Source organism: Petromyzon marinus, chromosome 4, assembly GCF_048934315.1.
Source record: "Petromyzon marinus isolate PM22_M1 ecotype Great Lakes invasive population chromosome 4, UKy_Petmar_22M1.pri1.0, whole genome shotgun sequence".
NCBI lineage: Eukaryota > Metazoa > Chordata > Hyperoartia > Petromyzontiformes > Petromyzontidae > Petromyzon > Petromyzon marinus.
The window spans coordinates 15,577,894-15,594,660 of record NC_133670.1 but is presented as its reverse complement, the minus strand read 5'-3'; the positions used below and the strand labels follow the sequence as shown (position 1 = coordinate 15,594,660).

The window sequence follows — 16,767 nt, the reverse complement described above, 5'->3', positions numbered from 1 at the left end:
GTGGCTCTACTTTCAGATGCGCATAGACTTCACGTGTCAGAGGGTATGGGTCAGCCTCATATTAATATGTCAAACATGGACCCTAACAGCATTGCAAACAGGGGAAATGCCAATACTAGTTTTTTTGCTGTCTAATGTGATCACAAAATTACCATCAGCAAAGCAATTTTTTTAGCCAAGTGCACAATTTGCTCAACATATTATGCTCATTGTTTTAAGCAATTATGGGATTTTTTTACTTCATTCAAACGTCAAAAAATAATGACCTGTGTTTTCGGCAAAGTGAACTATGGATTATTTTTATGTGCTATGAAGAAGGTCCATTGCCTACAACGTCATCTACTATATTTTTAAGGCCACGATGTTTTTCATGAAGGAGTTTACATTGCCTTTGTGTGGGTTATTAATTAACAAAACTGTTATGTAACCTAACAAGTTTAATATACATATAACAGCCCTGGCATAAAGAGAGTGCTTTCTCTGAATTTATTAAACACAAACTTAAGTAAATTATCACGTGGTTATTTCAAAATCAACAGCATAACTGCCATACTAATCATACATCAAAACAAAGATTCCTTATATAGTCTATTAAGACTGTTGAGTCAAGGGCTGTCAGTGAGCACGTATTAAGGCCAGGATTGCACCAAAGGGCGGTCGTGTTAGTAGTATGCCTATCCACCTTTGTTTCCACAGTCCTGATATTTACACACCGAACCAGGTACTGAGTTAAGTTGACCTTGGGGAGGTCCAAGACAAGTTCTGACAGCACTCACTCATGATGTTAGCCACGGCCAGGAATTGAACTCAGGTTCCTCGGTTTGTAGCTCAGCGTGCTAACCATTAGGCTACCACTCCCTTCATCACACACTTCCACATATATACATTTCCAGAACCCTGTAATCTAAGTAATCACCAAGCTTAAGTCTAGATTAAAAATGTATGCGTACTGTGAACTGCAAACGACGTGAAATATTATTTGTAGAGAAGACAAATATAAGTGTATATTGATTAGGGCCATTAAATACCACAGTCAAATGCATTTGCACAACTTAGACCGATGCAATGCATGCACATTACACAGACATGCATAACGGAAAGTGGGAGAGTGCATACATAAGGACAATTCAAAATAGCAAGGTTGGAATGATTCACAAATTCCCATGATTCAGCGATGAGCCCATTAAGTTATCTCCAAGGACCGTCTGTTTAACACAAAATGTTACGGCAGTGGCAGGCAATATGCGCCTTTTATGGCCTGCAGTGTGGAGAGAGCAGGTGGGAGGGGTAACTGGAGGTAGCAGGTGAGCAGGTGGACGGAGCAGGGAGGAGGTGGAGTTAGCAGGTAGAGTCAGGGCTGGAAATGAGAAGAAATTAGTGGGGGATCGCGTAAATTATTCACCCCCCCACCCCCAGAAGGAGGAGCTTTGCTCCATGTGGGTCTCTGTGCGTCTGTGGGTAGCGGTAGTGTAGCGGTTAGCGCGCTGCACTACGAACCCGGTGACACGAGTTCGATTCCCACTCACGGCCAACACCAGTGACAATTATCTGAAACGGTCCTGGGCCTCCTCCCCTAGGTCGACTCAGCCTCAAATGAGTGCCTGGTGCAGTGTGTAAACATCACCACTAGCGAGACAAAGGCGATCGGGCATGGTGCTGGCCACCCACCTCCTCGTGTACCGTGCCGGCCTTCATAGGTGCTCGCTAACAGCACTTGCCCCAGCAGTCTGTTAAGGTTATACGGGGGATCTTTGTCTTTGTGTCTGGGGGGGAGGGTTCCAGTCCATTTCCACCACTGGGTAAAGTTAATCAGGTGGATTTATCAGGTAGAAGAGAGCAGGTGTAGGGAGACAGGTGGGGGAGCAGTTGGAGGTAGCACATCAGTTCAGCAGGTGGAGGGGATGCGCCGGAGGGCAGCGTGCACAATCCCCCGCCCATTTCTGCTGCCCACCTTATGAGCACGCACTGGCTGTCCAGCCGCTTCCACAGGCAGCGGTAGCACTCGTTGGCTATGGCATAGATGTGGGGTGGCAGTTCGCCCAGGAGGTTCTGGGCGTAGCGGCCCACGGCCGCCTTGTCGTAGAGGCCGTCGATCAGCCTGTACGGGTTCACCGCCGCCAGGATGGAACCAATGTACGTCTGCAGCACCGAAGAGGAGGGGCAGATGTTGGAGGCCGGAAAACAACAGTGTGCACAGAGTTGGCTTTTTTCTCTCTCTCTCTCTCCGTGGGAACCGCCTGAGTAATGAGATTAATCAGAAGGCTTAAAAAAAAGAGAGACTGATGTTCCTTCCTCATTTCGTGGGCAGCAGCGATGCTTCTCTTTCGTAATAGCGTTTGGTCATTCTTCTGTATATCGGCTATAAATCTCTGCAGTGAACTAGTGCGTACAGTTGTTTATGAGGAGTTACAAGCATCGAATTTGAAGCGCTTCTTAAATGTGCATTGCAATGAAGTGTGCATCAAGTTTAATTACCGCGTGTCTCCGATAAGTTAAGATTAGTTAACGTTCACTGCAAGCCATGTTAAAACAAGCCATGCAGTCATATCAAGGCAAACACAGGGGTGAATAACCTCTCACTCTATCAGCCAAATGAATTATTTTCTGGCTGTATTCATAATTAGTGATAATCAACTGCAGTAAAGTAACCAAAACTGGGTCACTTTAAGCCTTGGAGCATGTACGACAAAGCAACTCCAAATATCAGTCCACTGTGCTCGTGTAAACCCAGATGCTTCATTCCCTTTCTCGGCCTGTGCCTCTAAAGAAGCCCCACAGGAAATCTCAGAGCAGTTATGTCCACGAGGGGATGGATGACTATTGTGTGACTTGAGCTTTACTGGGCTTTCCAGGTATCTGGCTACTGCAGGGGGGGGGGGGGGAAGAAAAAGAGATAAAACTACATACGTAGATTTTGTTGTCGTGGAAGCGCAGGTGCAGGTTGTGCATGATGGCGCCCTCGTGCAGGTCGGCCAGGGCGCTCATGTCCTCCACGCCCTCTATGCTGCTGCTGTGCATCGGTGACACCTTGTCGTGAGACAGCGCGGCCTGCGGGAGGCAGAACGCCTGTCGGGGGGCGGGGGGGGGGAGGTCATGATGATTGGGGAAGGTCAGGGATTTACACGTTGCACAGGGAAGCGATGCTCTTAGATGTTGTTGCCGTTACCTTTTCTTACGTTGCTCATCCATGCGTGTGTGGCAAAACATTTTAGTTCCTAGATTTGAAGCTTTCGTGACTGCAAGGATCCATACTCTTTGGTTCTATTCGGTAAAGTCACTTAGGTAAAAAATAAAATAACAAAAATCACGACGTTTCGGCCACAACACAAGTGGCCTTCATCAGGTGAAGGGACCGTGCTGTCATGAGGACGCTGTCCTCACTTTACCGAATAGAACCAAAGAGTATAAAACATTTTAGCTTCCCACTAATTGCCAAAACAAAAACAACAACAACAACAACAGATAAATCAACAAAACTACCCACAATATTAAAGATATACTATATAATTGGGTTATTATGAATTCAAAGCAGCGATATCTGCTCTTAAGCAGATATATTTGCTGTGAATTCACCGCCACTGCCCGGAGCATCGACAATTGTCGATCTTTTTCCTCTCCAGGGCAGTGCTTTTGACGACTTGTGCCGAGTTCACACACGCTTGGCTCACACGGCGGACCTGCCGCTGTTCCCTCGCAACAGGGACAGACCGTCTCTCGTGCTCTGCCGTCACGTTAAAATATGCATTAAAGAGATGGTTCCAGTAAGCGTACTTTATTTGTGTAAATAAAATAACGTTGTGATATTAAAGCCACGGCTGAACAAAAAAAAGCAGCATTAAGATATGCAAGTGTCCCGCCAATTATATGATGGTATCATTCAGATATTGTTTTTGTACTGTACATAGTCAAAAGCCAGATAATTATTTAAACAACAAAAAAACCCACAGATATTTATCCATTTATTAAATACACAGGCGAGCGATGGCATAGTCGTTAGCGCACTGCACCTGGTCACCTGAGTTCGATTCCTGGCCACCGATAACATGAGCAACGACAGTGACATCTGAAGCAGTCATTTGTCTGCCCCATACGCCAACCAGCACTGGCCAATGTCAAGTTCGGGCAAATCAACTCCACAGCCGACACAATTTATGAAGCAATTAATCCACCAGGAGATTAACAAAAGGACTGTAGAATTTAAACATAGTTACATTAAAGACCACTAATAATAATTTTGCAGAAGGGTATTGTTTAACGTGTAGCTTCTATATAAAAGCAAATATGAGAGAGCTTTAATTTTGAAGTCTGCGAATGTCAGCATCAGTGCTATGGCATCTGAAGATATGAGAAGCAAGCGGCGTGAGGAGGAGGAGGAGGAAAACTGCACCGCCAGCAGAGGACAAGGTTGGCTGCTTCGCTTGCTTCGTGGTTCTTAAGCCAGCCCAGCACCCGCAGCACCTCCCTACTGGCTCCCCCGACTCCTTGGGGACTACAATCCGATCCATTAGATGGGGGATATCTCATCGCTCGTCCAAAGGTTGGGGAGGAAAGGTGAGGGATACGCAGGGCTCAATATCACTCATCTCGCAGGGGGGGAGGGGGGGGGCTCTCTCAGCAAATGTAACGGCAAGCAAAAGATAAGGCAATAAAACCAGCGCTTTGAACGTGCAACGAGCGCTCTCTCCAAACAGCCAGCCGTGGAAATGTGCCCATCGGCCCGTTGCAAGGGCAGTATGAATACAACTCACTCTGATGTAAACATTGGGTAAGGATTTACCGCGTGGCGCTACGCAACAAGTCGTACGGCTTATTTAGTTATTTCAACGGTTGTTCGCAAATCTTCAGGTCGAGGCATGAAAGCCTTTTGCGATGGAGAGCTGAGATGACAATATACACCGCAGATTACAGCAAACATAATAAAATAAGACTTGCACGTGTTAAGCATCGCAATGTATCTCACGTTGCTGCATGACAAAGGAGACATGCCTGAACGTCGTTGGTTATTTCGGACAATTATCAGCAGCAAATGAAACAAGTGGTTGGTACGCAAATTTTGAAATTGACAATAAATCATGCAGCAAAGAGCGTGGTCAGAACCGTTTAAAATATTGAATTTTGGAATAACCGATGGTAGGCGGCGCATCATTAGCGAAGGACGGGGTATTGATGCATTCATGATACATCCCATTAGGTACAGTGCATGACAGTGCCTTATTGAGCAGTGTGGCTCAGGAGACGGCTGTGGGAGGCACTCAAGGTAATCGGCCAACACCCCGCGCTGCTCTCGGTGCACAGCTGCGCTGCAGACGCTCCCAATATCCACAGCTCCCATTAAAAATTAACAGAAGAACGACACAACTAGAGGCCGCCGATTGGTGGGAAAGCAACGTGAACAAACTGCGTCACCTGTGGACAAAGCAGCTCATCTCTGCGATTGCGACTTAAACGCATCGACTGACAAGCCCTTTATTTCAATATTCCTTTATCCTTCCCGCAGTGGCCAAAACCACATATCGGGCTACAACGCAACAAGAATGGTCATCGTTGCATTGCATGGCCCCACGGGAAAAGTGCCTTACGCCCCACAGTATTCCTGAGAGCCGCACGGCGTAGAGAATGGATTGACAAAAGAACTGCATATGTAGACGTACGTATGTTGGGGGTGCAGGCCCACACCTCTCTCCCCGGGTTAATTTGACTATCGCGTGTCAGAGCCACGCTGCCATTTCAGAGGAGCTGCTGCAGGGCAGTGAACGAGTGGGCCACTGTGTATCCCGGAACTACCCTGGCGCAGGTCCACACCATCGCCAATGTGCTATTCACATGAGTCAGCCATGTGCTCTTCATGAGTCAGCCGTGCACAGGCTGCATTGGCTGCATTGGCAAGAGGTGCGATTGGATTGGCGAGTACGGGATTGATATTCCGTTGTCAATTCACTGCTGGATGTCTCTCCAGGTTGTGTTGGTCATGGGGGTGGTTTGCCCAATCTTCATCATGCTGGTTAGTACAGGCTGGTGAAAGAGGGAAGCCTAAGATTGGGTCTGGTATCACTTGCCACTGATGTTAGCCATAGCTAAGGATCTAACTGAGGTCTCAGAGTAAAAAGTGCAGTGTGCGAACCACTGCACCACCACTCCACCATGACCACTTAACCTGGGTTAAAATTATGCAGATAATTATTTTTTACACATGGTAGTTATATTTGGCTTTGAAAAATATGTTTAATGTATGTGTGCCTGTTTTCTAAACTTGAAATCCCTTTACAAAAAAAATAAAAAAAAAATTCATTAAAACAAAAAAAATGACGAGTGACATTGTTGACATCAAGAGAAATTGATGCAAAATCACGGATGAGCCAGGGAGCGATGGCTCTTGTTGGGGCAAAATTTTATTTTGTACGAAACTCTTGAGAAACACAAAGCCACATGGCTCTCAAGCACACGTGACTCGCATGCACACGATGTGACACCCGCACTTCCCAAAGACCAACGCAAATATCCCTCGTATAGCCTGATCAGACTGTTGGGGCAAGCGCTGTTATAGAACACCTATGACGGCCCGCACAGCAGACGAAGGGGTGGGTGGCCACCACCACACCCTGCTGTCTTTCTCTCCCGAGTGCTGTTCCTTTATACATCGCACCAAGTACTCATTTGAGGATGCGTCGATCTAGGGGAGGCCCAGGACCGGTTCAGATAATCGCCACTGGTGTTGTTGGCCATAGGAGGGGAATCGAACTCGGGTCGTTGAGTTTCTAGCGCTGCACGCTAGCCGCTCCCCCATTTCCCACATGCACACACACACAGGTCGCACCCACTCAAGAGCATTCACTGCGCCTGCTTGAAGGCTTCCGAATGTTTAAAGAGAGACTATAGCTGCCCCTAAAGCCCCTGGCAAGTAAAGTATTTTTGTGTAATTCCATTCCATAATTGAAACCAGAAAGCAAGACTATATATTGATTAGAGTATTGTAAAGAAGAACCAATTGTGTAAAGAGTTTAAAGCTATCCTCCGGGAGTGAGGATTCACGTTCCTTAATCAATTTAGTGATGGTAATTTTAAGTAGTGTATTGCATGAATCTCACTGCAGCATTTAGCAATGTTGGTACAGTGTATTCCTATTTCAATATTTTCACTCCCATTAAGCGTCATTATAAATTCTCGGCATTATTGATTCATTGCTTCCTCAATTATGTATGATGTATACAACTTCTATAAGGCGAATAGAATGGTCACGCAACATTTCCTTTTACGCACATGGACAGGCAGGCAAATAGACGTAACTAATGATTCCTTCCATAAATGCTGCATTAACTGTTTTTGGTTATTTTTCACTCAAGTGCCATTGCATTAAATGACAGTACCGAATATTTCAATAATGTTTAATTTGGAGACCTCAAAACCATATACACATTGAGATTAGAATAGGGCTACAAAAGAGGCTACACGTGCAGCAAACACAACGGTCTGGTTATCTTCAAAAAGACAACAGGAATCTTTGGCAGATGTGAACAGCCAAGCCCTTGCATGTGTTGAAATGTGTGGCTCAGGGTTTTGTAAACGATGACTCAGACTAGAGACGGTGCTTTCATATTATCATATCTTCGTCTTCATTATCACCATCCATAAGCAATCCACTGCTGGATGAAGGCCTCCCCAAGTGACTGCCATCAAACTTGGCTTTGCGATTTAACAATCCATCTAGCACCTCAGCTCGTGCATTATGATAAATGTATTTGTTATGATATAGGTTACATTTAAAATAAAAATAACTATAACTATCAGCCCTTCATCAATCCATTGCAAGATGAAGGCTTCCCAACACTGTGTTGATCACGGAAATTAGTTTTGACCATACTTCGCCATGTCAGTGCAGGTTTGTTAAGGGAGTGCTCAGAACCGGTTCGGACATCGCCCGTCACTCAAGGCAGCTTTTGCCAAGAATCAAACTCAGTTCACGGGGGTTCCCATTGCGGTACGCTAACTACCATGCCACATCGCTCCACCCCAGCATACATATACGTTTTCGAATAATGAGAGGGCTTCATAATTCTGGACAACGCGTGGCATTGAGATGCCCTCATGTGACTGGTCAAATGTTGCAAACAACAAAAAATAATCACAATTGTTTATTGTCCAGGAATTCCAGAGCGAGGGCCCCGAGTTGGTTTCCCATGGATGCAGAATATTGCAACTGTACATGGAACGGACGAGGAAGCTTCACCCCAGCATATCAGCCACGGTGCACTCCTGTGACCACGTGACCTGCCATGGAATTTCCGGCCACAAGCCCAGGTGGGATTGAGATCCACCATCAGCAAATCACATTTCTGTGCCGTGGTCGCAAGAGCCATATGGAATGAAAGGCAGCAGGGTTGAATGTAGAGTTCTGCAGCGGATTTCGTTCATGACCTAGGCGAATTACTAAATGATGTATGGATCAAGGATGGCCTGTGATCCCCGTTGCACGTTAAATAAAACAAGCATTTTGCTTTTTTGAATACGGTTACTCGATCAAGTCTTCCCTTACAAGAACATCCTTTATTGTTGAGGTTTCCACATGAGGCTTCTACTGGCTTTATAAACTTGAAAGCATTTATGCTCTGCATTATCCCTTGTCTACGTTGCATAAAAGGCAACATGCTACAATTGGCTGCGTGTAATTAAGCGTTTGTTTAATATCTTGAAATGTAATGTTGCAGATTATTTTGAATTAATCTCAAAATATAAAACTTCAAAAGTATTTAAAATAAACAGTTATGCAGTTATACTCTATCTTAACAATCATCTTCATATGCTCAGAATGTATTTTTCAGAACAAATATGTTCACTACCAGGAAACTGGCATCGTTTAAATCACTACACATCTGCGGCCACAGCCACCATGATACATTCCTTCTAACATTATATAAATATATCACATACTTCGTGGTTTAACCATGCATTAAATGTTAAACAAAACCCACGTTTAGAACTTTGCCGAGGCAGACTCAGATAGCACCAACTTGACTCACAATTGAGGGCACTCTTACCAAAGCACAAGCGCTGCAAAGCATTTTCAAGTACGGACAATGAGGAACGGCAATCAAACGGTAATCCACATTAGCTCAAATGACAAAAAAGTCGTTTCCGCTTGTGACTTGTGGCTTCTGGCATGGATCATCGTCCTCAAAATCAGGAGCAGGTGTCCCGCGGACCCAGACAGCATGTGTGGTTTAATCGCTCGAGTGAGACGCTGCCCGTCATTTCATCTCCCTCTACAGACACAAGATAGCAGCGCTGAAAGGCAGTAAGTGGACGGCTGCCACGCTGATATATTTCACTGTGGGAGGCGTGTGAAATGTTTTGTACGCATTGTGCTACATGACATAAATAGGCCAAAAAGGGATCTAGTTCTTTTTGAAAAAGGGAAAATTACTAAAAGTTACAACCTGCAGCTGTACGTATTCTTGGTGGCACCAATTACTGCAAAGATAAAACCAATTTTTTTTCATCGGATCCAAAAACCCACGAGTGAACTTTTTGTAATCCTCGTGTGATATTCTTTCATACAATATCCAACGAACAGAGCGAGACAAAGCTACAAGCGTGTGACTGGGTTAGTGAAAATTGTACGCGACAGACAAACACGCATTCATCATATGCATCTGCAAATGCACGAGGTGCTGTGAACGACACCCACGTCCACAGAGCCTTAACGGGGCAAGGTGGCAGAGGCTCGGGCTCATCCACCTATTACTCTCATGCATTAAGAGGTGCAGAACAATGCAGACAATTACATGGTCACAGGAGTCAGTTATAAATCTGGCACCATGCAATGATGTTGTAGCACTAGGGCACTTGTTGCTAAATTATGCTGTTTAAGAGGCTTCGTAATATTCGATGGATGTGACAAATTGGGGAGGTCTTTATGAAGCAGTGGATTCATCATAGCTGCTGATGATAATTAAAATATACATACAGCAATGAATTCACAGCGGATACAGCTGAACGTTTTAGAGTTTTCAAATAATATTAATATGTGTAATTATACACGCAAATATGCTGAAGGCACATGATGGCATCTTTATTTTTAAAAACTAAACAAAACAGATCTGCCAACGGACTTCCAGATAATTTACTTCTGCTGATTAAAACACGGGATGAACAAATGTCCTTATATCTGGGATCATTGAACCAGTCGCACAAGTTAACCCCAAAGCAAAGTGTAGTTAAAAATTCTAAACACTTAAAAAAGCAGAGCATTCTTCTACTGCCTCCAGTTAATTAAACCTGACTTAGCAGATCAGCTTTGGTGCCTAAATAGTTGCCTTAAAATGGAGACCGGAGTAAATGCGTCCTCTGTTTTTCTGTGTGCAGGACTACGTGCCTGACGTTACCATGTTGTATAAAAACAGACAATTCCAAGAGCATGAGCAGTTGACGTCATCATAATACAGTACGCTCATTTTAACACAATCATTGCCATCCATTGTCACCAGAAACTTGGTACCAGACACAAAAAGTGACAGACTCATGTACTTCCAATGAAAACAGTCTTTTTTTTAAAAAAAAAATGTGTTTTATGAACAATGATTGGTTAACAGAGCACACACCCTCAGGCAGTCAGTCATGTGACCTCTCTATCTGCGATCTCAGTTGACTTGGTGCTGGTAAGGCATTGAGGCACCCACCTGCCCATAGTCGCTGGTGAGCTCGACGGTGCCAGCTCTTGAGGGGCCCACCGTGCATGGTAGCATCTGGTCCCCGTCCCGCAGCCACACACGGGCGCCCTGGCAAGGAGATGGCACATGGGGCAAGCATGGGGTGAGCACAGGGTGAGGATGGGGGTGAGAATGTGGGACACGGCACCAGCCATTGCAGAGCACTGCTCACTTTTGGGGTGACCACTCGGGCATGATGAGAATGGATGTAACATCTATCAGATAGTGTGCATACTCCTCGGCAGTATATTGCCTCTGTTTGAGTCTTTAAATAGCTTGTACAATGTTATGCCATTGTCCCAAACACCTTTTTTTCAGGAGTTGAGACTCGGAAGTCTAGTCAAACACTTTCATGCGTGATCTTTGCCCATAGTTTAATAAATTCAAAGGTGGCAACTCTAGTTGCTCACCTTCGTTAAACTCCAACCAGGCCTCACTAATGCTGCGTCCACAGAACCGCTCTTTGTGGTAGTTAAACGTTAATTCCATGAATGTTACATCAGCTATGGCACAAACAAGCAGACGGATTGTTATCTTGTTTAAACGCATGCGGGATTTTTACGTTGCCTGCAACTGCGCCGTACATTTTTTGTTTATCTCACGAGACGATAATACGTTGGGCTGTTTTTTTTATGAGCAACATAATGCATTGGTTTATGTAATGATGCTGGGTAACACACGTTTCGCAGCGGGAGAGGGCCTTGATGTTTAATCCATTCTAATGGGCTTTATTTCTTTGTAACCTTCTGTCAATGCATGAATGGAGGAAGGCCTTCCCATGCTGTGTCGGTTGTGGAGGTTATTTGACCATACTTCACCATGCTGGTCAATGTGGGTTGTTGGTAATAGGTTGGGATGGGGCAGTGGTGGTGGGGGGGGAGGGGATGGAGGTGTGGGGGTACCAGGACCAGTTCAGATATCACTCACCAATGATGTTCGTCATGGCCGGAAATCAAACTTAGGTCGCTGGGTTCGTGACACATTGCACTAAACCACTTCGGGTACCACTCGACAATGGTTTATAGTTAATTGGACGAAACATTTTTCACTGTTATGTTTTCATTAGCATTCCCGTATATAGCAGCTAGAGTGAATGTGTGAATGACATAATATGTGAATGTCTTCAGTGCTTTCAGCCAGAACTGTGTGGGTTGGCGACCCAGAAAATATTTCCCCACCCAGCACGCCACGTGTTGCCCTCTCCCAGCCTACGAGCAACCTAGGAAACGTGCCGTGCAAAATTAACCTGCAGGTGTAGTTGTTGAATGACGGTCGTCTGACAAAATAAAATCGAGTATACAACAAACATCACACATTACATTGTTATATTACGCTTACAATAATGCGGCATCTCATAAATAAATAGCTGGTGGTGTGCATGATAACTGGACATAGCTCATCGGATTCCTCCAGTATAAATAAAGATTATGATTATATAAACATCGCACATTTATAACGGTAAGAGGTGAAGTAAAAATGTAATCCAAATGTATTTTAGACCACCGAAAAAAAAAACAAGAGCGGCCATATTATTCACGAGCCAGCACTTCTGGCAACGCTGTGTCAGAAAATATATGACGAGGCCAGCGGATGCCTCCCTCGACTGTAAGAGTCAACTCGTGCAGTGCAGAGCATTTCCCCTTCGCTGGGAGGCTGTCTCGAAGACTCGCCACCCAGAATTGTGTCACTCCAGCTAGTCTCTCTGTCATGGCAGTGACATCACTTCTGCTGTGCATTTTTGTTGCAGGAACGCTTTCTATGCTGGGTGGCAGCTGCTTGTTTCGTTAAATGTCGTGGATAAAAAAAACACTGCACGGATGGAGCAGTCAATTACATATATATGTCGCAGTCTACTCTTCCCCTACTGCCGGACGCCTTGGAATAGGTGGCGGTTACCCACACTTTACCCCACCACAAAAGACCTCCCAATCGATTAAATGCGGTATACTTATTTACACTGCTGGATGGACAGAAGCAGTGGTGGTGGTGATGGATTAAAAAAAAAATTACCATTGTAATTAAACCGATGTGCAATCACACCCCATGGCAGCATCTCAGGATCAGTCAATATATTTCAGTAGAAAAGTGTTCTGGTGAGTAACCGAGGTAGGAAACATTAGAGTGTAAAAATCGACTGCAATGGAAAGAGGATATAAGGGCATAAGGCCACGTTGCTCATTATAGTAACTGTGAACAATTAAGAGTATTAAAATACAAATAAAAAAACCAATTGCACTTCCTGCCTTTGTAGAATAATAATCGTGCAAAATGAAGTTAAAATAAACTATCATTCACACAGGGCGATTACAGTCTGTTTATGACATCAAAATAAAACAAGGAGTAATATGACAGCTAATTGCTGCTAAATTACTGATGTGTGCAAAAATTCCGAATTCGGACAATTCGTTGAGTAAAAATAAACATAATAAACACTTAATGTTATGCTCACAGAGTGCTGAATGTAATTTTCTCAGAAATGTGGCAGATTGTTTTTGGGAACCTCAGGGTGTAACTGTACAGTAATAATACAGATACGCATTATAGCAAATTATTGTATTACTGCATAGGTTACTCTGTTGCACAGTACAGCTCTCCGATGTGTTTTTGAGTTGTACCACGTGTTAGTCGAGCAGAATGAATTTCCATCTTTAGGAACTTAATTTTCTTGAAAAAGCTCCCAGCACATGGAGTGAAATGTTGGACATCATACCACGTGGTTACAACTCGAAAACACATCACAGAGCTTAGTTATTTTAACGGTGAAACTTATTTTTTTCTCTCATTTATTGTATTAGATATGTTATTGTTATTACTGAATTAGATATATATCTTAACCTCTTTGTCCAAATAAAGTAACAATAGTATTAATAATGCAATTGGAGTACAGTACTTTGAAAACATGGATTTAAACAAAAGAAGGTTTGTTGCCAAAACCACTTGAGGAAAGTTGGACGGATCCCTTTGGCTGCCTGACATCACTTTCGGAGGCAATGATAATCATAGATGCTGATAAAAGGGAGAGTTTGGGATAAAGGTGGTTTGGTTGCTCAAATGCCCATGCCAGGTACACGTTTCTCCAAATTCTTAACAAACATGCTCCGTTGGTTAGATTTAAAACTAAAGGCAACCGCCCACTATGGTATGATCCTTTGATTACAAAGCTCATGAAAACTAGGGACAAGGCTTGGGCATGTGCTCAGAAAAGTAATTTGGTAAATGACTGGCTAGAATACAGGATTTTAAGGAATAGATGCGTAAAAAAAATACGGCATGCAAAAAATGCCTATTTTTCCTCCACTCTCCTGGAATCACATGGAAATGCCAGGATTTTTTGGAAAACAATCAAATCTATCAAAAAGGCATCCAAAACAGAAAATCTGCCCGTTGAGCTTCACCGAAATGGGGAATATTTTTCAGATCCGAAAAAAATAGTTGACAATTTTAACCTTCATTTTTCTGAAGCTGGTAATCTTTTTGATAATGTATTGGGAGTCACCCCTGCTCCTGCAAATTCCTACACCCCTGTCCAAACATTAAACAAATTTAGTTTCCAACCAATCCACGAAAGTAATGTTCTGAAACAACTGTCCTACCTCAAAGGGTCCTCCTCTACCGGAGCAGATAGTTTTCCCGTCTTTGCTCTACTAACTGTTGGTCACCTAATATACAAACCTATAGCCCATATTTTCAACCTGTCCATCAAAGAAGCATCAGTTCCTCTAGAATGGCAACATTCCTATGTCCGTCCACTTCACAAAGGGGGCCCTAAAGATGATCCCAATAACTACCGACCTATCTCAATTTTGTCCCCATTGATGGAAATTTTAGAAAAATGATTGAACTACCAAATTAGCAGTTTCCTGTCCACCAACAATCTACTACATCTAAAACAATCTTGGTTCTGGAAAAAATACAGCACCACATCTGCTGCATTAGACTCTTTGAATCAAATTTACAATAGCCTTGATAATAAGCAGTACTGTGCCTGTCTTTTTCTTGACCTGTCCAAAGCTTTTGATACAGTTGACCACAACACCCTGCTTAGTAAACTAAGTTGCCTCGGTTTTTCCGAAAACACAGTACAATGGTTAAAAAATTACCTCTTTTCTCGCACCCAAACTGTATTCACAGATGGTTGGAGGTCAAACAGTGTTAAGATAACAAAAGGGGTTCCACAGGGTTCCATCCTTGGCCCCCTCTTGTTCTCTCTTTATGTCAATGACTTGGGCACTGAATTGGATCATTCCAGGGTAAATCTTTTTGCAGATGACACGATACTGATTACTGCTGGCCGCTCTCCGGATGACGTGATTGCCAAGCTCCAGGGTGATTTCAACAAACTACAACATCAGCTAGTTTATCTTAAACTAGTCCTGAATACCTCCAAAACCAAGGTGCTATGTTTCTCTCCGGGACTAAAGCAGGAAGTTATTTTTCCCCAATTACATTCCTTGAATAATTATCAAATAGAGCAAGTCAAGATCTATAAGTATCTTGGGGTCATCCTGGATTCAAAACTTAGTTTTGAAGATCACATTGATTATATTGGTAAAAAGACAAAAATAAAAATTGGTTTTCTGTATCGACACAAGCACTGCTTCCCCCCAATGTTCCGTTTGGAATTGATAAAAGCTACCATACTGCCTCTACTTGACTACTGTGACATCGTGTATAAATCAGCCCCAAGTACTGTACTGAAGAAGCTTGATTCCATCTATCACTCGGCCTTAAGATTTGCATTGAACTGCCCATATAGGACTCACCACTGTGATCTCTACATTGGGTCAAACTTAACATCTCTTAATGTTCGACGGCTTGTGCACCAGATCTTATTTATTCACGGTGTACTTACAAAAAATTCCGCAGACTACCTACTGGATCTCCTCTCTGTTTCAAAGAACAAATTTGACCTCAGGTCTTTGCTCATTTACCAGCTTCACATTCCCTATTGCCGTACAAAACTGGAGGAAGGGCCTTTGCTATTGATGCCCCCAGGGTCTGGAATGCTATTGCCAATAAACTGCAACTTGAATCACTACCTATGAGATCTTCACTCAAAACTGCTCTAGAGGAGTTGTACACCCCTAACTGCCACTGCTATTCAGTGGCCTAAAATATGGCTCTAGATTTTGGTGTTATAATTTATTTATGTAATTTATTGTTAAAAATTCGGTCACAGTCCCTATGATCACTGTTACATTGGATTTATGGCTTTTATTTTGGTGATTTCGAAAAGTTTTTTTTGTTTTGGCCATGTTTTCTTTATTGTAGTACGGAGTTAGACTGATGGCGTTAATCTTAGTTGTCTTGTGGTTGTTGTTGTTATTTGACTTGCATCCCACTGGGATTTTTGCACACAGTGTTGGTGTACGGTGCTATTTCAGGAATATTTTGATATTTTTTTCCTGTATTTTCTGTTTGCACAGTCACATAATCACTTTAAGATGTTTTCTTGTTCATGTTTTTTGTTTGTTGCGGTTGCACCCGATTCAAGAGCCGAATGGCTCACAGGGCTATACCAAATAAATGAACTATGAACTATGTCGTGGCAATGAGCCAGCAACCTCTGTGATCTTCGGTTTAGATTCAGGGAGCGAACTGTGCTTGAGCCAGGGCTATCGAGCCAGTTGATGGTCTCAGCCACCAACATTCTGGTTGTATTGATATGCTACGAAAACACCCCTTTGCTGGGCATATTAAAGGTACGCACCGATTGCTGAAGGAAAGGCCTGAGCAAAATGAATTTAGAAGTAATTCCGTGACGTCATTTTCAATCTCCGACACAAGGTTGCACAATGATAGCTGTGCCAGTTCCAAAAGTGAATTTCTTCATCTCATTACATGACACCTATAAATACAATGGGGTTTGTACAATTTGGGGGGAAAAAAACATCTATCTTTTATTGGAAGACATGGCAGTTGGAAAGAAACTTAGGTTACCAGGGCATATGACCAGGCCACGAACCCTCACTGATCGCCCTATAAAGATGTGTAGTTCAACAATGTGACATGATGTCAATGTAATGATATATCATAATACTGTGTACACAAACCTTCTTTTATA

General features: G+C 43.4%; 1 protein-coding gene across 1 annotated transcript in view; it reads right to left on the bottom strand.

The window, feature by feature from the left end:
• Nucleotides 1-16,767, bottom strand: part of LOC116938635 (unconventional myosin-X-like) — a 75,664-nt gene that overhangs the window by 42,012 nt on the left and 16,885 nt on the right. The window contains exons 2-4 of the mRNA XM_032946023.2: nt 10,674-10,772; nt 2,908-3,066; nt 1,952-2,139 (exon numbers count right to left, since the gene is read on the bottom strand). Coding sequence (XP_032801914.2) covers nt 1,952-2,139; nt 2,908-3,066; nt 10,674-10,772 — 446 coding nt within the window. The remainder of the gene's footprint in view (nt 1-1,951; nt 2,140-2,907; nt 3,067-10,673; nt 10,773-16,767) is intronic.